This window comes from Caretta caretta, chromosome 2 (assembly GCF_965140235.1).
Source record: "Caretta caretta isolate rCarCar2 chromosome 2, rCarCar1.hap1, whole genome shotgun sequence".
NCBI classification, from domain to species: Eukaryota; Metazoa; Chordata; order Testudines; family Cheloniidae; genus Caretta; species Caretta caretta.
Window position 1 is genome coordinate 209,950,531 of NC_134207.1, and position 22,036 is coordinate 209,972,566.

General features: G+C 44.8%; 2 protein-coding genes across 2 annotated transcripts in view; one reads left to right on the forward strand and one right to left on the reverse strand.

Moving 5' to 3' along the window:
- Positions 1-4,660, forward strand: part of IGF2BP3 (insulin like growth factor 2 mRNA binding protein 3) — a 164,451-nt gene extending 159,791 nt beyond the window's left edge. Inside the window, exons 14-15 of the mRNA XM_048838380.2 lie at positions 301-414; positions 2,117-4,660. Of these exons, the coding sequence (XP_048694337.1) occupies positions 301-414; positions 2,117-2,218 (216 nt within the window). The 3' untranslated portion in view covers positions 2,219-4,660. The remainder of the gene's footprint in view (positions 1-300; positions 415-2,116) is intronic.
- Positions 4,661-9,907: 5,247 nt separating this feature from the next.
- On the reverse strand, positions 9,908-20,897 carry MALSU1 (mitochondrial assembly of ribosomal large subunit 1). Its single transcript, XM_048838382.2, has 4 exons — positions 20,710-20,897; positions 16,540-16,718; positions 12,041-12,122; positions 9,908-10,153 (listed from the first exon to the last, which is right to left on the reverse strand). Exons 1-4 carry the CDS (start codon positions 20,879-20,881, stop codon positions 9,996-9,998), a joined length of 591 nt encoding a protein of 196 aa, XP_048694339.1. The 5' UTR covers positions 20,882-20,897; the 3' UTR covers positions 9,908-9,995.
- Between the last annotated feature and the right edge of the window lie 1,139 nt (positions 20,898-22,036).

The following is a 22,036-nucleotide window of genomic DNA, read 5'->3' on the forward strand; positions in this document are numbered from 1 at the left end:
AACTTTCTAGGGTGATGGGTCTGCAGCTGTCTGTAGCTTAATGTGCGCATTTTGCTCTGTTGTGATGTTCACAGGTCTATGCACCGTGGATTGAGCACCCTCCATTAAACCCATGATGTCATCTTTAATACAGTAAATGGTTAGAGCAATTCACTTAGTCATCATAGAGCATTTGAAGGAGTTTACCTTGCCATTATTTGCACATTCAGATAGCCAAGCATTTTTTAAAAATTCTCATGAATTAAAGATGGCTGCATTTTGCTGACTTTTTTTTTTTTTTTTTTTTTTTTAAATTTACAGGTAAATGAGCTTCAGAATTTGACAAGTGCAGAAGTTGTTGTCCCTCGTGACCAGACACCTGATGAAAATGATCAGGTTGTTGTGAAAATAACTGGCCATTTCTATGCATGCCAGGTAAGCAGGTTACGGTGATGGGAGTAGTTATTGAGTTGGAGTGAACTCTAAACGTATCTGTGAATCTTAGGTTTACACACACCACACAGATCCCCCAAGGAATAGTTGCTACTACAGTAGAACCTCAAAGATACGAACACCAGAGTTCAGGACTTACTGATCCACCGGTTGCCTTCTGGAACCAGAAGTAATCAGGCAGCAGGAGAAACACACGCAAAAAAGTGGGGAGCAAATACTTCACTGCCTTGGTGCTTTAGCGCTGGGGCTCAGGGCTTCAGCTAGGAGTGGGGAGCTGAGGGCTTCTGACCCTCGGGAGCACCAGGGCTCAGGGCTTTAGATCTGGAGTGAGTGCTGAGACTTATGGCTTCAGCCCGGCTCCGCTCCCAGTTTCAGCTACGCTTGGGGCTTCAACCCTATGGCTCCGTTCCCATCTTCAGCCTCCCAGTGGGTGCTGGGACTTGGGGCTTTAGCTATGGGGGGAGTGCTAATCAAGGCCTATGTTTGTCATTTTTCTAATTTCCCCAAGTGCTAATTTTTGAATAACATTTTGATAAACTTTGTATACTTCCTTCAATGTGGTTTTTCTTTCTATGTTTGTATTACGGTAGCATCTAGGGGTCCCCATCAGGGCCCCCTGGTGCTAGGCAGTTTACACAAGGCAATAATAACTAAAGAAAAAAAAAGAGAGAAAGATTATTGCCCAAACAGTTTACAGTCCATATGTAGAGCCCTGCATGAATACAAAATTTGTATCCGCAAAAATGCTCTGTGGATATCCGCAGATTTGCATGGCTCTAATAACAGCTCCACAGGTCACTGCACACCAATGACACAGGGCTGTGCCAAGCCCCCAACTCCCCACCGTCCCCTACTTCTCCCCAGAGACCACCTGCTCTGTCACCCGCTGCACCCTCCTTCCCCTCTTCGGGCAGGGAGGCTACAATCCTGGGTCCTTGTGTGCAGCGCCGCCCGCTCAGCCCTATACAGCCCAGGTGGCTCTAACACACGCAGACCCGGCTGGGACAGACAGCAGCAACAACTTCTCTCCTCACAGCGCCCACATTTGCCACCCACTAGTTCAAAGTACAAAGACACCTCTTTCAAAATGGCACTTGGCTCACTGCGCAAGAGCACATGGTCGTGCTCCCATCTGGGAGTTATGGTTTACCTCCTCTGTCCGAGCAAGCTGGGGACTACAACTCCCAGAATGCCTAGCAGGCTATTGCCACATATTGCAGCCCGCTACTGCATGATTCAGAAAGCCAAGCTGGAGCCTGAGGGCTGGGAGATAGCCGCTCCGTTCAGGTGTGTGTATGCTGCAGTCAGAGTTCTGTTCCCGCCTCCACCTCCCGCCACCTGCCCACCTCCCAGGCCCCTCACACCTTCTGCGGTTGGGGCCAGAGCGTCTGCCTCGTCCCCTTCCTGTCCGTTACAGCATCACCCTGTTTTCTGTGGGGAGATCGCGAGAGCCCTGCATGGATACAAAATGTGTATCCGCATCCAAGCCACGAGCTGCAAAAATGGCCCACGGATATCCGCGGATTTGCAGGGTTCTGTCTGTATGATGAGGGACAACGGGTAAATACGACAAACAAATCATGGCAGGTGGAAGAAAAGGGCAAAAGTAACAGTGAAATGACTGAGTGTAATATAACAAGGAACCGTTGCAGCACAGCAACATCTTTTTGTTTATATCCTGCAGCTTGCCCAGAGGAAAATTCAGGAAATACTGGCTCAGGTAAGAAGGCAGCAGCAACAGCAAAAAACAGCGCAAAGCGGACAGCCTCAGCCAAGACGAAAATAAAGGTTTAGGGAATGGCCCATCAGAGACAGATGCCAGACCAAAGACAGACTGTGTAACAGACAGGTTTTGAACACCTGTTGGAGTTGTATGCAGAAGCTTCACCAAGCCAGTCACCTGTTTGAGGACCAGGCAACCATTGAACGCTGTCTCTGAGAATGTATTCTTTAGGCTCTCTCAAACTTTTGAAACCCAGCTTTAAAATAAGGACCCCTTCACTTCCCTTTTGTTCTATTCTCACAATTTAACATAAACTTGTTAGTCTTTTTTATTGTTCTTATTATTCCCCAGCAATTTTAGAACTTGGTTTAATGAAGCTTTCTCTTCTGAGTTCACTGGTTTAAAAAAAAAGAAAAGGCATTGCTCTTATAGGCCCAGTTGTAAAAGAAGAAACACAATTGGAGGGTGGGATTGGGGCTGGGGTAGGGTTAGCGCAAGGGTATTGACAAGAGTTTAAGTGTTAGTCCCCATGTTAAACAAGTGGCATTTTTTTAAAAATTTGGTTGCATTTTTACATAACACTGCCATGAATAACCTAAGGGAAGTGTTGAATGGTGTTGGCCAGGGCATAAAAAGATAAATATGCATTTTACTAAACTACCTCAGGCATTTAGTACCTCAATGAGAAATTGTTCCTTTTTGCGCTTTTTTTTGTATACTTTATAAAGCTAATAGTTCTTGAGCATTTTATTTTTTTAAAAAAAAATTAAAATTTGATCAGCCACCAGCCAGGAGTACTACAGAATTAGTGGGGGTGGGGGTGGGGCTATAGTAGGATACTTCTAGCTGCTGGCTGATGGGAGTAAGATGGAGGGAAAAAAAAAAGTCTAACCTCAGATTTTCTGAGCGTTTCAACACCATCATTTGTTTAAAAAAAAAAATTCAGTGAATGTTCAAAACATAGCGAATGATGCCAACATTCTGATAGCAGCAATGCCGTTTATTTTTCTTTTAAGATGGGATGAAAAAGTTTGACGGTACTTTTTTGGGAACAGAACAAGGAAGTGATGGCAAGAGGCTGGGGTTGAGGGAAAAATTAGGAGACTGAATTTTTTTATTATTTTTGTGCTACTTTGATTGAATGCATGAACCCTTTGTGCCTTTGACCATCACTACCTAATAATGCTACATGTAAACATTTGCAGCCCATTTGGACTTTGCCATTCTGTTCAAAGAGCAAGCTTCATCTTCAGTTTGATAGAACACTTGATCTGCTGGAGTAGTTTCAAGGCTGTATGGTCTCTGCTTCCTGCAGGTCGCATCATCCTGCTTTCAGTTACCACGATGGGGGAAGGTCAAACACTGTTTGATCGTGTTTAAAGATAAGGAAAGGCTAAGTTTACATATCCAGCCGCTGTTATGGGCCACACTAAGCCACTTTGGAAGGTTTTAAACGATATAAAACAACCTCTAGTCTGGCTTATATAGATGCAGCAGGATTTATGCACATTCTGCAACCAACCATTAAAGGAAGAGACGAAATTGTCAAAAGGCAGGGATAACAGGAAAGCTACCAAATTTTTTAATTTCAGAATGTAATTTGAATAATGATTGTGGTAATATAACACATTCAAGTTTCTACAATAAACTTCAGTCTACCTCAGTTTTAAAGATGTGGCAACACATGGTGCATAAAGACTGCTGTGTGTGTGCGCGTGTGCGCCTGTATGTGTGTGGTCTACAGAGCCATGCTATTACCTCCGAACCTTTTTTTGTGTGTGATGTTTTTGTGCATGAGATGATCAGAATCACCATGCTGCACTGATTTGAGGGGCACAACTAGCAAAAACGTTTCATCATTTTGTTGATCTACCTCTTAGATTCATATTGAAATAGAGGCATTTCACATAGAATAGATAATTTTCCCAAAGATCATTGTTGTACAGATTAGATAATTTTGAAAATGGTCTGAAGTGTTTTTCCTGCATCTCTTCTTTACTAATTGGTTTAAAAACCACAAACTTATGTTGTAGTTTTAGCAGAGAAAAATGAGGGTTTTTTTTTCCTTTTTTGACAGTGACCATCTAGTCTTTAGGAGAATTTTTTCTTGCAATGAATTTGAAATTACTGAAGTATAAAAAGTCATAGCATTTTAATTTTTGTTGAGGCTTAAGTCTAAGTCCAATTTTCCTTTCTTAACATTTGAGAAGGATTTGACTTTATTATTTTCCATAAAAGTTATTTACAAATAGGCAATGCATTTACATTTGCTGATTTAAATACTGTCATCTCTCTTAAATTTCTATACTTAGTGTGGTAAATCATGTTCTTATTTTCAATTGAGATTTGGTAATTTGGAGTATTTGGGAATAGCTAGAAAGTAAATACTGTAAATTATTTCAATATCCGCAAAGTATGGATCATTTTTTCATCTGTAATGTGCCCCCCAACGCAGCTCCACTTGCCAGATGCCTCTGAATGGAATAAAGAGTTTAACTCCTATCATCAGATATAGTTCTGTGGTTTTTTTTGTTTTTAAACTAAAGATGTGATACGACTAGTGCAGGCATATGTTTGCTCTAATGACAGGGTTTTTTATGGCTTTCTTTCAATTTGTCTTTTTTATTAATAGTATTTATATAGGGAACTCTTCAGCAGTCCACAGGTATTCCACAATCTTTAGGGTAGCCAGCAACAGTCTGATGCAGTCAGACTTTTCACCTGGCCCAACACCAGCATTCATCTCTGTGGTTTATAACTTTTTCTTCTCCCCTCCCCTCCATCAATATTATGCTGCCCACAGTACACTTTGCAATTAATGGCTTCATTTTTATTGTGAGGGATTTTGTTCTAGGTTGCCTAGATCTTTTTCGAAAGGCTCTGTGCCTGCCTGTCACAACCAAGCATATGAATGCCAAGGAATATATAACAGCCCTTAGGAAAGAGATCTAGATTGTTCACTTGGAGTTACAGACATTTTATTTTTTGCTGCCATTTGTTCTCGTCTTCTGCTTATTACAGATAAGACACACAAATAGCACTTCCCTGAAATTTGGAGGGCAGATGGAATCTGTGATGCTAGTGTGCAAAAAGTGGCAATCTGTATCTCATTCCTTCCCCCCAACTTCGGTGAGGTGGGATCTACTCTTGATATTTAGGCTTAATTGCTGGTAATGTTAATGGAGAATTGAAAAGTGAAGTGATTCGTGTATGTGTGCGTGAGAGAGAGCGCGAAAATAAAGCAGTTTTACATTCTGTATCTTTAAAGATGAATTGCAAAGCAAAATCTAGAACTGCTTAGCAAGATTTATTTTCCTCAAACATCTTATTAGTTGGAGGAAAGATTCCCAAACTTTCCCCCTTTTATAATAGCACCCACCATTAATTGGAATACCCAGAAAATGGTTAATTCCTGGCATCTTTCACACTGTCATGGGTTTTATTACTGGTAATTTTTAAGTCTGTACTCTTCTAAACTCCTCGGAATTCCTGTCCAAAGCCCCATGACAAAGTAAAGCCTTCCTCATTTAAGTTATGGAATTTTGTGTCTTTGGTCTCAGAGGCAGCGTTATTTCTGTACATGCAAAAAGAACAGGAGGACTTGTGGCACCTTAGAGACTAACCAATTTATTTGAGCATAAGCTTTCGTGAGTTAGTCTAAATTGGTTAGTCTCTAAGGTGCCACAAGTCCTCCTTTTCTTTTTGCGAATACAGACTAACACAGCTGCTACTCTGATTTCTGTATATGTAACTGCCAAAGACGCCAGGACATGATTTGATGAATCTTTAGGGAAGGTTTTACTGTTTAACAAGCTACGGCTTTTCAAACCATTTACAATGGACAGAAGACAATGAAAACAAGTGTCCTTCAAGAATTTTTTTTAATACATAGTCAGTAGGTTAATACTTAGTCACTTCCACTCCTTACTACTAATCTAGTGCTACAAGTGTAAAATTTCATGTGTGAATCTTGGAAGGGTTCGAAGCCTAACAGTGTTAAAGTAGCCATAAAGACAAATCTGTCTAAAAGAATGTAGATCAGCACAGGCAGATACCTTGTAATTTGAGGCACACCAAAAAAGCAATCTGCGATACATTTTGCTACTAACATATTTCATTGTAACGTCTGCTCAATTTGTGTACCAGTCTTGTCATCAACTGGAATATTTCTTGCTTCAGTGGCTTATTAGAGAACCGTACAGACTTTTCATCATGTTACAGAAAATCCTGCCAAAGGCATCTGGATCTTGATTAGCATTTCTCTGAACAGTTATTGCAGGGGTGGGCAAACTACAGCCCACTGGCTGGATCCGGCCCACAGGCGCCACGCCACTCTGGGAAACGGCCACACCATATCCCTGCAGCCGGTGGGGGAGGGGGAGCAGAGAGCTCCAGACACTGCTCTTGCCTGTGGGTACCTTCCCCACAGCTCCCGTTGGCCAGGAACATGTTACCGCGGCCAATGGGAGCTTCGGGGGAGGTATCCACAGGCGAAGGAAAACACGTGGAGCCAGTGATGAGCTGCCAAAATCTTAACAATGGGTTCCCTCCTCATCCCGTGAGGGGGTCATTGCCCACCCCTGCTCCCCGGGACTCCTGCTCCATCCAACCCCCCCCGTGTTCCTTGACATCCCCCCCAGGATCCCTGCCCCATCCACCCCTGTCCCCTGACTTCCCCCAGAACCGGGCAGGAGGGTCTCGTGGGCCACCATAGTGGGTGCCCACCCCACCCCTAAGAGCCAGAGGCACCTGCCGGAGGGTGAGGTGGGGAGTCCCAGCGGTGCTTACCTGGGGCAGCTCCCAGGAAGCATCCAGCAGGTCCCTCTGGCTCCTAGAGGTGGGGGAGCATAGCTGGGGGGGCAGCAGGGGGAGCGGCCGCTCCCCCACTGATCACATCAAAAGTGACGCCTTGGGTGCTGACTCCCTGGGTGCTCCACGGCTGGAGCACCCATGGGGAAAATTTGGTGGGTGCAGAGCACCCACAGGCAGCTCCCTGCGCCTGGCCCCAACTCCCTTCCGCTCCGCCTCCTCCCCTGAACCCACCGCCCTGCTCTGCTTCTCTGTGCCCCCCCGGCTTCCCGCAAATCAGCTGTTAGGCAGGAAGCTGGGGAGGGCAGGCCACGGCTTCCCGCTCAGGCTGAGGGTGGCGGAGGTGAGCTGGGGCAGGGAGCGGTTCCCCTGTGCTCTTCCCCCTCCCCCCACCCCGGGTTACCTGCTGTTGTGCGGGCAGCTCTCCTTGTGCCCCCTGCCCCAGCTCACCTCTGCCTCCCTGGGCCTGAACGGGAAGCTGCCACTTGCTTCTCAGCCTGCCCCGGCTTCTGGCGCGAACAGCTGATTCAGGGGAAGCCGGGGGGGGGGGGGGGGGAGAAGCAGAACGGGGCGGCGCGTTCAGGGGAGGAGGAGGCAGAGCGGAGGTGAGCTGGGGCCGGGGAGCTGCTGGTGGGTGCTCTGCACCCACCAAATTTTCCCCTTGGGTGCTCCAGGGCTGGAGCTCCCGTGGAGTCGGTGCCTATGGTGCCACTTTTGGCCGGTTAAATTTAGAAGCCCTTTTAGAACCGGTTGTCCCTTGCGGAACAACCAGTTCTAAAAGGGCTTCTAAATTTAACAACCGGCTCCAGCGCACGACTGTGTGGAGCCCTCTGTGCTCCCCAGGGGCCGCACAGGGACGTGGTGCCCCTGCACGCTGCTGCCACCCCGGATCCGCTCTAGGTAAGCAGTGCCGGGCCAGGGCCTGAACCCCTCCTCCACTCCAATTCCCTGCCCTGGCTCTGCAAGCGATTTCCCCACCCCAAACTCAGGCCAAAAAGTTTGCCCACCCCTGAGTTACTGTGCTAGTCTCTCAGGTTAAACTTCTTCTTGGGCCTAGCGTTCATTAATCATTAGCTCCTGCGTTCATGGCTTTTAGGGCTGATTTTTTATTTGATCGATAACTAGTTTTGTCTGGGTTGTCTGCTATGTTGGTGGACTCTCCCATTCATAGGACAAGGACATGTGGGGCTAGTGCTGCACAATCACCTCCAAGGTAGGTGACGGAGTACCTGGATACATTCCAAAATTGCATTGGCTTCATAGCTACAGGGTAGCCCAACAGTTACATAATTTTTGGATGCAACTAGACGTTGTGTGATTTCTACTTGTATGCCTGCAGGAGCAGCTTTGTGGTACTGTTTGGAGCTAAGAGCTAGCTGTGGCTGTCTTTGTACTAGTACTCAAGATTTCAATGTAGTTTGGTACAGTACCTGTCGGAGGACTCTTCGCTCACCCTTTTGTGTGTTTTGACTAAAGCTGGGGATGCCTGATAGAGTAAGTTTCTACTTCAATTTGTTTCACATAAGAGCAGATTTTATTGGCAAAATATTGAAAGGGAAACTCAATAAGTAATCTGGAATTCTCTTTGGACTGGGTGCTTTGAAAAGCACCAGCAGGCATCCAGAAAACATAGTATCACAGTATGATAGAACATGTCTTCAATTCTGAGCATGAGTGAGCCTCAATTAATTGTTACAGGATAGCAGACTATATTACAGGTGGAATGTTTCTAATTTCAAGAGCACAGTGCTTCTGTTTGAAAAGCATCGAGTTATTTATAATGTTTCTTTTCCCGAAATCATTTTTTCTGCCTTGACTTGCCCTCTTTAGCCCTGTTTAATAGGACTGGCCCATCTCCTCTTTACTTCTCTCCTGCTCCTTTCTTAAATCAGTGACCTTTCCCTACCTTAATGACTTCAAGGGATCCCTTTGGAATGAATCTGGACATACCAGCTAGGCAAAGTTGAACATTAGCCAGAGTGGTTTTAAGCATTGCTTTCCAAGTTTCTTCCTTTTGCTGAATGTGTAGGGTTTTCTTTTCAGGTTCGAGCATTTGAGAAAATGTTGAGCTATATTGCACAGGGGCTGTTTGGTTTTAGGTACAACATCTCCTTACTTTATCACAAAATCCCCTTTAGGGCTCATCTACATGATCTGTTAATGCACAGCAAGCCAGGTTATAAATCTACAGCACTCTAGTCTGTCACCCACAAAAATAATTTCAAACAGCAGTACATCAGCATGCACTTTGGAACTCTTAGTGCATGGCATACTAGTACAGTGCTGTAGATTTACATCTTAGCTTGCCCCATGCTATCAGTATGAACAAGCCCTTCTCAATACTACTTTGCTTCCCCTAGTTGTACTTTAACCTCAGATTAAACAAGGTTTGAGCTCTGCTCACAATGGATCCATGCTAGTAAATGGTGTTAAAGGGACACAGTAAATTAACCCTCAAACCAATGCAATTTACATAACACCTTGATTATTGACCTAGAGCAGGGTTTTCATTTTCACATACAGCAACAGCAGAGGGAGACACTTTCGGTATTAAAACCAAACACTGGTAGGAAGATTCAGGGGCAGGTATAGTAACTAAAGTTCCTTTTAAACTGAGTTTCATGTTGACTGTCTCTGATTCAAATAGCTGCTACTCTTCCTTTAGTATACTTTCAGCTACAACTTCAACTGAGATGCTGACTACTTCAGTCACAGGGTCCCCCTGCACTTCTGGAAGAACAAGGGGGCTAGAATCCACTTCTTCAAAACAATTACCAACTTGAATCATAATACCCACAATTCCAGACAGATTCAATTAGGTACTTTGTGTTCTAGAGCTGTATTGCTGTAAGCCTCGTCCCTCACTAACTGCACAACAGTGGAGGGGTATTCAAGCAAGTGGCTCTTAGCTGTGTCCCCTCACCCAAGAAGTAACCACAGAAATTGCTTGTTTCACTCTTTTAATCCTGAAGTGGTGAGTGCTCTAACTGCATTATTTGTATGTATTCCTTTCATGACGGAAAGATTTTCGTCAGTGCTGCTGGTGAGTAAGTCCAAATACGAAGTCTTCTGGTAAAGACTCTGGAATCATCTGTGCTAACTGGTCATCATAAGAACGGAGCGTCCATAACTTTTCCAACTCATAAATATCTCGTGTCTCAGGAAGCATGAAATGGATCACTGTGCTACCTATACAGGACAGAAAGAAACAAAGACAAAAATGGACATAAACACAAAGTACAGGTTAAATTTCATGTGTACTATTAAGTTGCCAAAATCTTTTCACCATGCCAACATGTATGCTGCACTTTTTATAGAAAAATGTAACTTAATTGCAACACTTTCATATCCTTCTTTATGTAATGCTAGTACACTGCACCCAATTATAATGCATTTTAAAAAACAACTGTGACCTATGCTACTTTTTCTGTACTACAAATGTTCTGAAGATGTTAGTATGTTACCCCAAGAATGTCCAGGGCTAGAAGCAAGAGCTGTGACATCTACTGGAAAGCTGGGAATCTAACTTCCAGTGATACAAACTCTCATTTCTAGTGTGGGTTGTGTGTATAAATTGAGTATATATGATAATATATATAAATTCAATATAAGTTGAACAAAACACCAGTTTAGTCTATATCCCTTAGAATATACAACGTGCTACCACATTATGTAGGATGTGAATCTAATGTGGAAATTTGAAAAGCCAGGCATCTTCCTCTGAAATGATGTAAGCACACTTTAATGCCAAAAGTGTATTTACAAAATATAGGTGTATTCAAGTCTATAAAATGGAATAACCATGGCAATGAAGTTTAAGTAAACTTTTAGAACAGGGGTTCTCAACTTTTTTTTCCTGAGGCTCCCCCAACATGCTATAAAAAACTCTGTGAAACCTGCTTGCAGCCCCCCAGGGGGACCCAGATCCCTGGTTGATAACCAGTTTTAGAATGTAGTTAACTACATTCAGATTAACATGTAAAAAAATCTGTTTACTCTTTAGGCTTTTCAGTTGGCTTGCAGAAAATTGACCTTTCTGTGAAATAGAGAGAGGGACATAAAGCGCTGATCAGACTTAACACCTGAAAATGAAACAAATCCACAAGGCTCTAGCAACAAGGACGTTATATGTTCAGCTACCTTATAAAAGTTGTAGGGGGGAAAAATGCCTTAAATGAGTTTCAAACAGAAAGCCTATGTAAATGTGAACACAGTACAGAAACTGCACTATGTGAAATTGTGTAGTAATTTTATAAACTAAGCCAATGAGAAATCATTACCGTGAACGTAATGTAGGATTCAAATTTCTCAGCATAAGACGCTTTTCAAGGCAGATGTCAAAGTTTCTGATCACTGATTTTAGAGCTCAAAATCTCATTGAATTAGAGTGTTTGCGTAGGATGTCTCACTAGTGTACTGTTGTCCAGCAATAATACGTAAAAAAGCCAACTCCACCTAGCCATCTCTGGAGTTGTACTCTAGGGTAACAAAGTTTGTCCAGACTTGGGTCGTAATTATCATTTCATTGTTGCATAATTTGACACACAGCTTTTAAAATGATAGATCTGGTTCCTCTCACTTTAACACATATTCACTAGAAAATTGTATATTTATTAGAGGAACAGGGAAATGCAGAATCTATGAGCCAGAATCTTGGCATTAATTGACAGTGAGAGTCTGAATTTAGTGAAGTACTGTTAATCTAGGCAAAAAAGCCATCAATTGAATAAGAGGGTTTATATAATGCAAGTAACATTTTTAGATAAATGTATAATTATTGAAACATCCTTGCATATCTCCTTCCACAACTTTCGATCCTCACTCTTGAGAATTAAGAACTATTTTTTAACTACTGCAGAGTAGTTATTCCACAGTGTTCAATGCCAATGTTCTCCTCCAGTGAAACTTAACACTGGGGAAGGACTCAATAGAGTTCAGGCAATTAAATTATACTTGGAGCTAGAGAGGAGCTAAGTATTAGGACCTATCTGCAACAACTTAGTTTTACCAGTGAAATGCTGCCTTCAACGCATGGCTCACATGGAACTAGCATCTGTGAAATTTGTAAATATTTACCAAAATCAATGCATATCCAGTCATCTGTCTCTTTCCCTTCAATCTGAATGTGAGGATCATTTTCTTGTTTCAGTTGCTTGTACTGAAAAGAAGCAGCAAATCAGTGTGAAGACAGATACTTCCAAATGTTCATTCTAAAGTGTTGAAGCCCATCAGGCAGCTAAAGCCTGACAAATTGTCTAAGGAATTAATTTTGAATACGTCACTGGTGAAACGGCTACTGGAATCTACATCCAGTTTTGGTGTCTGTGCTTTCAAAAGGATGTTAAATTTGGAAGAGATTAAAGAATAAGGTCTGGAAAACATGACAGTCCCTTTCAAGGAGCTACATCTATTTTGTTTATTGAAAAGAAGTTAAAAAGGTGACTTGATCATAGTCTATAAAGAACTACTGGACAATTTCTCTTTTCTAGGAGACAAAGACATAAAAGATCCAACGACCAGAAGTTAATGGTAGAAAAATGTAAACTGGAAATAAGATGTAAATATTAGCAATGAGCAAAATTACCCATTGGAACAGATGACCAAAGAACATGGTAAATTCTCCATCTGAAGTCTTTAATACTAGATGCCTGTCTAAAAAGTAGATTGTAGATTATTTTTACCCTTCTTTTAAGAACCTGACTGATTTTTTCCATTGTTCCAAGATCCAGGGGTTTGGGTCTCTGATGATTTTGTAACCAATTGGTTAGGATATTCTTCTCAGCAGAAAGGCCTGGCTGGCTAGGGAGGGTGTCTGACTTCAACAGAAAAATGGTATCACAAATGCAGTCCTTATTGGTTTTGGCAGCATACAGACACCCAAGATGGTAAAGGGCCTGTGTTTACAAAGTTACAACCTAAAATTGAGGGTAAGAATAAGTGGTACAACACATCCCAGTAAAGAATAAGCCCTTTCCCTTGCTTGCTATCATATACTTCTAATATTTTCCCAGTCGGTCTTTAGCTGTTGAAATACTATCTGAATTTTTGCCTAAACTAGAGCAAGGGTCAGCACACACTGCTAAGTGGGTAGCAATGCAGGGAAAGGTTGAGTTGAGGTATTAGGGCTTTTTAAAATATCTCACTGAAAGATAAGTCAAAGCTGCAGTAGGGCAAGACTCGAAGATTTAAGCTCCCAAATGCATCTGCCCTGTGACTTTTTTTTTTTTTTTTTTAAAGAAAGGTAACATAGTAGTTGTCATCATGCCGTTTACAAGAGGTGGGGCTGGGAGAAGAAATGGACCTAACTAGCTGCCATGCTCTCCTGCCCCAAGCTGTCTCAGGTTTGTTAAAATCTGTGGTTTGTCCAGAAGACTCCCATTTTCAGGAATTCTCTTGTGGGTGCTCGAGTGGCTGCCCAAATCCCACCTTTTTCAGGTTACCCAGGAAAGGGGAGCCCAAATCTCTTCCGAGTTCTATCCTTTCACAGGGACTTCCTCCTCCTGTAGAGCTTCTGCTCAGTAGTACAGAGCTGGTGCTACAAACAGTAGCCACCAGGGGGAGGAGAAGGCTGCAGCCCAGAGCCAAGAAGCCCTTTCCATTAGGCTGGAGAGGAAGGATAGAAAAGACGACTTTCTGGACTTTAGGCAAAAAGGCACTGCTGTCCATAGAGGTACATGCAGTGATGAGCTGCCAAAATCTTAACAAGGTGTTCCCTCCTCACCCCACGAGGGGGTTGTTGCCCATCCCCTGGGACTCCTGCCCCTATCCAACAACCCCCCCCCCGCATTCCTTGATGCCCCCCAACCCTAGGACCCCTGCCCCATCCATCCCCCTCCCCTGTTCCCTGACTGCCCCCAGAACCGGGCAGGAAGGTCTCATGGGCCACCGCAGTGGATGCACACCCCACCCCACTCCACCCGTAAGAGCCAGAGGCACCTGCCGGGGGGGTGAGGTGGGGAGTCCTGGAGGTGCTTACCTGGGGCAGCGCAGGTTACCTGCTGCAGCGCAGGCAGCCCTCCTTGCACCCCCCTGCCCCAGCTCACCTCTACCTTCCTGGGCCTGAGCAGGAAACCGCTGCCTGCTTCTCAGCCTGCCCCAGCTTCCCACACAAACAGCTGATTCTTGGGAAGCCGGGGGGGCGGAGAAGCAGAGCAGGATGGTATGTTCAGAGGCGGAGGCAAGCTGGAGCTAGGGGTGGGGCGGGGAGCTGCCGGCAGGTGCTCTGTACCCACCAAATATTTCCCATGGTGCTCCAGGGCTGTAACACCCATGGATTCGGCGCCTAAGGCGCCACTTTTGGCCACTTAAATTTAGAAGCCCTTTTAGAACCAGTTGTCCCTCGCGGAACAACTGGTTCTAAAAGGCCTTCCAAATTTAACAACCGGTTCTAGTGAACCGGTGCAAACCAGCTGCAGCTCACCACTGGGTACATGGAAACAGCAGGACGGACTGATATAGTACTGACCATGCAAATGAGGTAATGCTGGGTAAGTATTCAATTTAGTATGTTAAATCACATCAATACAAATTCCACAGCTTTAAGCCAAATGCTGCTTGCAGTGATGAATGGAGTATGGCACAGAACACAGGTGCCCCTAGGTTGGGGCTTAACACAGTTCAGCTCTCCTCTTCCAGTCCTACTTCTCTCTGTTAAAACCTACCATTTTGGAAGAAAAAAAACAGGAGACAGCAAGGAATGAGTGAGTAGGATGATAGGGGAGGGGAGATTCAGAGGAGGAAAAAAGGAGAGGGAATAAGGTGGGGAGGGGTTAGAAAGAACCCAAATGCTTAAGTGATCAATGTCAGACTGCAGAACCCACCCTACAGCCAAACAGGAAATAAGAAGGAAAATTGTGGTTCACCTTTTGGATGTTTGTGGCTGGCAGGATCAGCAGCAAAGGCAAGAAGAATACAAAGCTAATGTCAACAGCTACCACTGGTGAAGCGTGTAAGTTACACAGTCTATGTGCTGCACAAGTAAGAGCAAACCAGGCTCTTACAAGACATGAAAGCTGCTCCAGCTGCTGTAAATCTTGGGCAGACCTGGAGTACTATAAGCCTCTTCAACCCCATCTTTGTTTTCAATACAAAAATCCAGCCAGAATAAAAGCTCCCAGAATCCAGATGTGATGAGCAGATGGACTATTTCCTTTCTAGATTTTGCACAGGCTGTGTGCGGCAAGAGATTAATAGGTATAATTCCAACTAAAGGAGGACTGCTGTTCTCCCTTTCCCTCTAGACAGGCACAAAGCTAACTCCCATGAGCAAACCTTGGAATGTGTAATTTTATAGCAATTGCCATTTAAAGGGAGCTAACTGTATCCTATGAATCGGACAAGCTTCATAGGTAATATGCACTTAATTTATGATCTAAAATAGCAGTACTCAAACTGTGGTCCACAGAATTAAATATTTTTGAGAACCAGACTGAAGCACCAGGGGAAGGATTTGGGTGTTATAAGATGGGAAATCTGTAAGATCCAAAAGCTGTTTGCAGAATCCCTGTTCCAAAGTCAATAACCATTATATCACTATCCAAGCACTTTTAGATCTTCTCACAGAGAGACAGAAGAGTTGTGTTTTATGGAAGAGGCTGGAACAGTTGACCCACTCTTATGAAAAATCAAATCATGGACAGGTCAATACAGCTCTGTGCAGGTTTTTACATGAGGTACAAGACAAGAAATTGAGTCTACACATCTAGGTTTCCAACACATCGTAGTATTAGGATGTGTGTGATTCATCTCGCCCTCAAAACTGGAAGATAGTCTGACCTCCTAAATCTCAGATCCCATGAGACCCATCCTTTACCATGCTCTCTCAAAAGTGCCCTGAGCACAACCTTGCTCCAAAGAAGATGGGGCTGCCACTCAGCACAATGGGGAAGCAAAGAAGATGATTCTTAGTCAGCTAAGTTAGAGGTGAGTATGATGCAGACAGCCACATTCCCATTCCCATCCCAGATACTTCCACTGGGTGGCTCTAAGGTCAGGGGAAGTGAAGGCAATTCCATGAAGCTGCTACTGTCCGTCTCCCCACACCGGAACTGGATTATGTTTATTTGTACAAAAAGGGACAATCTACTCCAGTGTTTAAGGCCATGCCTTCCTTTGAAGAAATATGGTATTTAAGTAACAAAGCCATTTTTGCTTAGATCGCTCAACTGCATTTTAAACTTTGAACATTCTAGGATGTCACATATAACCAGAACTAGCATCACTCCACCACCAGTTACCATCCTCTCTGTATTGGGGGCCCAGATTCTCATTCCACAAAACTCTGCACTGCAATCATCATCATTCCTTGTATAGAGAGGTCTCCATTCACAGTCTACGCTTTACATTTTATTTCTTTACCTAAGAAAGCAGATTAGGTTCAGCATCTCCTATTTGTACAAAGGGTAATACTGCATCAGAACAACAAACCTCACCTTGTCTGGTTGCTACTTTAACAGATAAAATGTATATATTTTGCTATGTTTAATTCTCACTTTTGCAAATATTTCACAACATACATTTCCAATTAAAACTATTCAGAATCTAAAGCAAGTGAAGAGTGGAAATAATTGTCCTACCATTTTCAGCATGTAGTGGGCCATAGCATGGAGGTGTCTTGAAGAAGCTCCACTCACAATTATAAAATAATCACTGTATCTCATTTCTGGAGGCACCTGGATAACACAAATGTTGCTAGCATTTTCTTGCCTCAGTAGAGCTATGATAAAATCAATATTGAACTTGGAAAGCGCATGACCTGAAACAAGGAACAAGACTTCAAATTGTGATTTCTCTTTTTAAACAAATTACAAAAACTGTTTACTTAAACTTGCTGAAAAACAATGAAGAGTGAGGGTGAACTAAATTATAATCTATAGCCATCCATTCTGGAATTTGAGATGATGCTAAAAAACAAGGATTGAAATGTGAATTCCAGTTGCTAGAATAATGATATTGAGAAAAACCAAACTCCTGGAAGTTAAAAACAGGGAACTAAACTGATTCTTATGGTTAATAATATTCTGTTACTAAACATCAGTTATTTATATAGCATCCACAGTGTGCTAGACACTTCTCTGACAGCTACAGTAGAACCTAAGAGTTCTGAACACCAGAGTTATACATGGATTGGTAAACCACACACCTTACTTGGAACCGGAAGTACATAATCAGGCAGCAGCAGAGAAGCACCAAAAACAAAAACAAAAAAAGAAAAAGTACAGTACTGTGTTAAAAATAAACTACTAAAAAAAAGGGAAAGTTTTTTAAAAAAAGATCTGACATAGCAAGGAAACTGTTTCTGTGCTTGTTTCATTTAAATTAAGATGGTTAAAAGCAGCATTTTTCTTCCACATACTATAGTTTGAAAGCTGTATTAAGTCACTGTTCAGTTATGAACTTTTGAAAGAATGACCATTACATTTTGTTCAGAGTTTAGAAGAATTTCAGAGGTATGAACCACCTCCATTCCCAAAGTGTTTGTGACTCTGAGGTTCTAATGTAGACAGGGAGCATTAAGATACACTGTTTCTTTAGGTGACTTGTAAGACTTAACAAGAGATAGTGACTTAGTTATTTGTAATTATTGGATATAATATTTCAAATCAATGCTTGTTAAGTTCTAAAAAGCCTGTGATAAGGACATATTAGGTACAATGGGAACAAGTGCACTATAAAATCATAAGTAGGATAAACAAACATATCAAAATTGACCTAGCATAACACACACACTGTGGAAACAAATAATCTTATAAATAGGGCCTTACCAAATTCACAGCTGTGAAAAACATGTCACAGAGCGTGAAATCTGATCTCCCTGGTGAAATCTGGCTACTGTAAGGGAGATCAGATTTCACAGAGCTGGGCAGCTAAAGAATAGTGGCTGCTGGCCAGAAGCCCAGCTCTGGAGGCAGCGCAGAGGTGAGCGTGGCATGGTATGGAGGCTGGCGTTTGTCACTTTTTGGGGTGACATTGCTGGCCTTACAGATGAGCTACCACCTAGGGCCCCATGATCAGGGGGTGCCATGGTCAGTCTCCCCACACACAGCCAGACCAAGGCCCCTTTAACTCCTGAGCACTAGGCCTGGATTCAGGGAGGGGCAGGGCGGGGGTGCCTCTGCCAGGGGCTCATACGGTGCGCTGGGCTTTAGCTGCTAGTCCCAGACAGGCTGGGGAGGGATAGGACTTCCTCTTCCCCTGCACAAGCCCCTCCCAGGGCCAAGTGAGACCCACCTCTGGGATCCTCACCTGGCTGCAGGAAGTTCCAGGGCTGCTAGCCAGCTGTCCAGCTCCGAAGGCAGCAGTGCAGAAGGGTGGCAATACCATGACCCCCCTACACCAGCCTTGTGATGTGCACACACACCCCTCTTTTGGATTGGGACCCCCACAGTTACAACACTGAAATTTCAGATTTGAATATATGAAACCGTGAAATTTACAATTTTAAAAATGCCATGACAGTGAAATTAAGTGAAATGGACCATGAATTTGGTAGTGGCCTACTTGTAGTCCTAACCTGGTCTCATCATTTCTAACAGACCATAGAACCTTGTCTACAGACCCACTCTTACCAATTTAACTAAATCCATTCAGAAACTGACATAGATCAGCACAACCCCCTTGCATGCACAGTTTTAACTAATTTGTTTCTAAATAGATTTATTCAAATGGGTACAATTTGTGTGTGTAGCTAAGACCTAACTAGGTAAAACAAGGTCTGTTTCTATTTGTCAGTAAGGTGCAATGCCACTTCCCCTACATGGAACTGTAAAATTAACAGAGCATTCCTGAGTTCATATTCATTACCTATCAACCTTAATACAGAGAAAAAGCCAAATAAGGAGGCAATAACCAGATGTGTATATAGCATGAAACTGATCAGAGGCCTGTAAAACAAACAAACACATGAGCCCCTCAGCTCCCCCAGGCACACAATCAAAATGACTGCTACAGCCAGGTCTACTCTAGAAGAGGTTTGCTGATGTAGCTATACCAGCAAGCTCTCCTAGTGCAGACACCGCTTATTCTCTAAGGGAAATAAGCTATAATGGAAAGAGTACTTTTATGCCAGTATAAATAAGTATACCCTAGGGTTTTTGTAAATATGGAAATGTGAGTTTGTCTGGTTCACCATGCCCTCCTCCCATTGATATTATACCAACAATAGTTTCTAGGGGAGACCTGGCTGACATCTGTGGCAAAAGAGTTTATCTTCTTCAGCAGAGATGTGTGAAACAACTTTGTGCAGTATACATACCTGTACCTCTACCAAAAGCTATATTTAACTTGAAAACTTCACAAGAATGCTCCACTCATGTTTTGATCCCTTTTGATCCTCCCCCTTTTCTGCCAGCCTGAAGCCTGTGTCCTCAGCAGAAATTAGAATGTATATACAAAAACATTAAATACAAATCATCTTCAAAGATTTGGATTCCACAGCTGAAGAGGACCCTGAAAACCAATAGTTTTACTCTGTCTCATCTTTGACTGTAGGACACAGTATATTTTTCTTTCTTTTGTCCTGTGTTTTATTTACCCTCTTCCACTAGCTTGCCTGGGTGGGGATGGTTTTGTGTCACAAAACCAAGACATACAGGTCAGAGGAGAGGGACCTTCAATTCATACAGTATGTTCATGCCCAAACTTGCAGAATCTTTACATAATCTTCTGTAACAATATTTTATCTACAGCAGAGTTGGAAATTCTTGCTAATCCTCTTTTACTTTTTATTTACAAAAACACTAATTTTGAACAGGTATTGAATTCCTAGCAGTGAAACACTGTGCTTTATTGGAAGAAGGATCTTAGTGGTGTGAAATGACAGACTTTAGTAGTACGACTGATCCCACTGAAGATTCTTAGGATCAGAATTAGTTTTTAAACTAGTCATGCATACATATCACATGTGGAGTCAAATAAGACCACCAGCACTGTGTGTGTTTAGACAGCTGTCAAGATTTACTCTCTGGGAAAGGAGGAAGGGAGACCGAACCCCCCACTGTCATGGCCACTGGGGGTGGGGGAGAGAGGAGAAACTGTTTTTAAGACAGTATTTACACACATCCACTGCAGTGACAGAAGATTTTGCTCCCTCTTTCATAGAGAAATTAGAACAGTTTGCATTTACACCCAAAAAGTGCCCCAGCCAGTTTACTCCAAATGGGTCTTAGAACATGGGCAGATGATGCTGTCTGCAAGTCTGGGGACTTTTTCTATCTGAGCTGGTATGGACATGGACTAGCTGTTCTACAGTGCACCAGGCATCTTCTAAAATGTCCCAGAATGCACTGTTTCTGCAAGCTGTGGGGCAGGTGCCCAGAAGGCACTGCACAGACACAGGTTACAGACGCACTAGCATGGGCATGGAGCAGCTGGCCGTCCCCGAACCAGGTGCATGCAGCAGGGCAGTACGGCTGTACTGACCCATGTGCCCACCCACTGGCTTTCTCCAGTCAGTTCAGAAGCACGGCCCAGCACCCCCATTTGCCTGGGTCAGAGCCCAGAGCTTCCTGGAGCACATCTCGCTGGACACCCCCCCGGGGCTAGGCCCCCACGCAGGCTGGGGATGGCTGGGGAACCCTGGTTCCGTGCAGGGGCAACCAATCCTCAACTCCCTGGGCTGAGCTGAAGTGAACAGGGGCTTGGTCTCCCCCACGCCAGGCACTGCCCCGTGGGATCGGAGCAGCGGGGTGGGGGACGGGCGGCTCAGCCCGGGGAGGGGGCGAGCACACGCCCGGCACACGCCGTACCTGGGGCCCTGTGCTCCTGCTCGGCTCCTCCGCCCGGCCGCAGCTCCGCGCTGGGCCCGCCGCCGAGGGCTCGCCGCGCCCAGCAGGGAGCGCAGCGCCCAGCGGCCCCCAGCCGCAGCCCCCTCGCCGCCGGCAGCACCAGCCCCCGCAGCCAGCGGCTGCCCCGCCACATGTCGCCGGGAGTCGGGACACGCAACGGAACTCCGGCGGCGGCAGCGTTCTGAGACACGCCCCCATGGCGATCCCCGCTCTGATTGGCTGCCGTAAATACCGCCTCCTACACTGACTGGCCGCGCGCCGCCCTCTGGCCCGAGGAATGGCGCAGGCGCAGTGACTGCCCGGAGGTGGGTTGGGTCCCGCCCCCCAGTGGGAGGTCGCTGATGTGAGTCCCCGGCCCCCCCCTTTCCGGACACCCCTGACCCGGGGCAAGCCCACCCCAGCCAGCCAGCGGCGGCGCCGCAGCCCCCTTCAGCAGCCAGGGCTGGCGTGCGGGAGAGCGCGCAGGCGCGCACCACAGACTCAGAGACTGTCAGGGTTGGAAGGGGTCTCAGGAGCTCATCTTAGTCCAACCCTTTCCAATCCCCAATTTTTGCCCCAGATCCCTAGATGGCCCCCTCAAGGATTGAACTCGCAACCCTGGGTTTAGCAAGCCAATGCTCAAACCACTGACCTATTCCTCCATCCTGCACCCTGGCTTGCTGCGGGTTTCTCTGAACAGCTCTGGCCGGTTAGCTTCAACTGGGAGAGCTTCAACTAGGAACAAGAAAAGGAGGACTTGTGGCACCTTAGAGACTAACCAATTTATTTGAGCATGAGCTTTTGTGAGCTACAGCTCACTTCATCGGCAGCTGGGCACAGAAACGTTGAACCGTCGCTCGCCGAGGCTGTTGTGATAATAATGGAAATCTTTAAAAAAAAACAACCCGACAGACTAAATTATTTTTTTGGCAACTGGCAAAATCCATTTAAAAAAAAATAAAACAAAGAAAACCTGGCCAGGCCAGTCAAATACTGGCCGGATGGTAACCCCAGCAGCCATTGCTTATAACCCTAGGCACCAGGGGTCACCACAGCAAAGAGCCCCACGGGCTGTCGGTGCCTCAGTGCTCTAGGCCAGGAGGGAGCCTGGTGCCGACCCCTGGGGCATTGCGGGGCCCTTTGCAGGGGTGCCGTGTGTGCCTCCCCGGCGGTGGCAGGAGGATGCTGAGAACAGTGCCAACGCTGCCAGGTGTAGGGCAAGTCCCATAACCAGGGAGGTTTTCCTGCCCGCCCCAGCTGCTGGCGTCATGTTATCGCTTGAGCCATGCGGCTTGCCAAGCAATAAAAG

What these genes read in the sequence shown, in the direction of transcription:
- MALSU1 (XM_048838382.2), bottom strand. Translation starts at nt 20,881, where the DNA reads ATGTGGCGGGGCAGCCGCTGGCTGCGGGGGCTGGTGCTGCCGGCGGCG. An exon ending in GCAGGAGCACAGGGCCCCAG is followed by an intron (nt 16,719 to 20,709) that starts GTACGGCGTGTG and finishes TCCTTGTTTCAG; the next exon opens with GTCATGCGCTTTCCAAGTTC. An exon ending in CCCACTACATGCTGAAAATG is followed by an intron (nt 12,123 to 16,539) that starts GTAGGACAATTA and finishes GCTTCTTTTCAG; the next exon opens with TACAAGCAACTGAAACAAGA.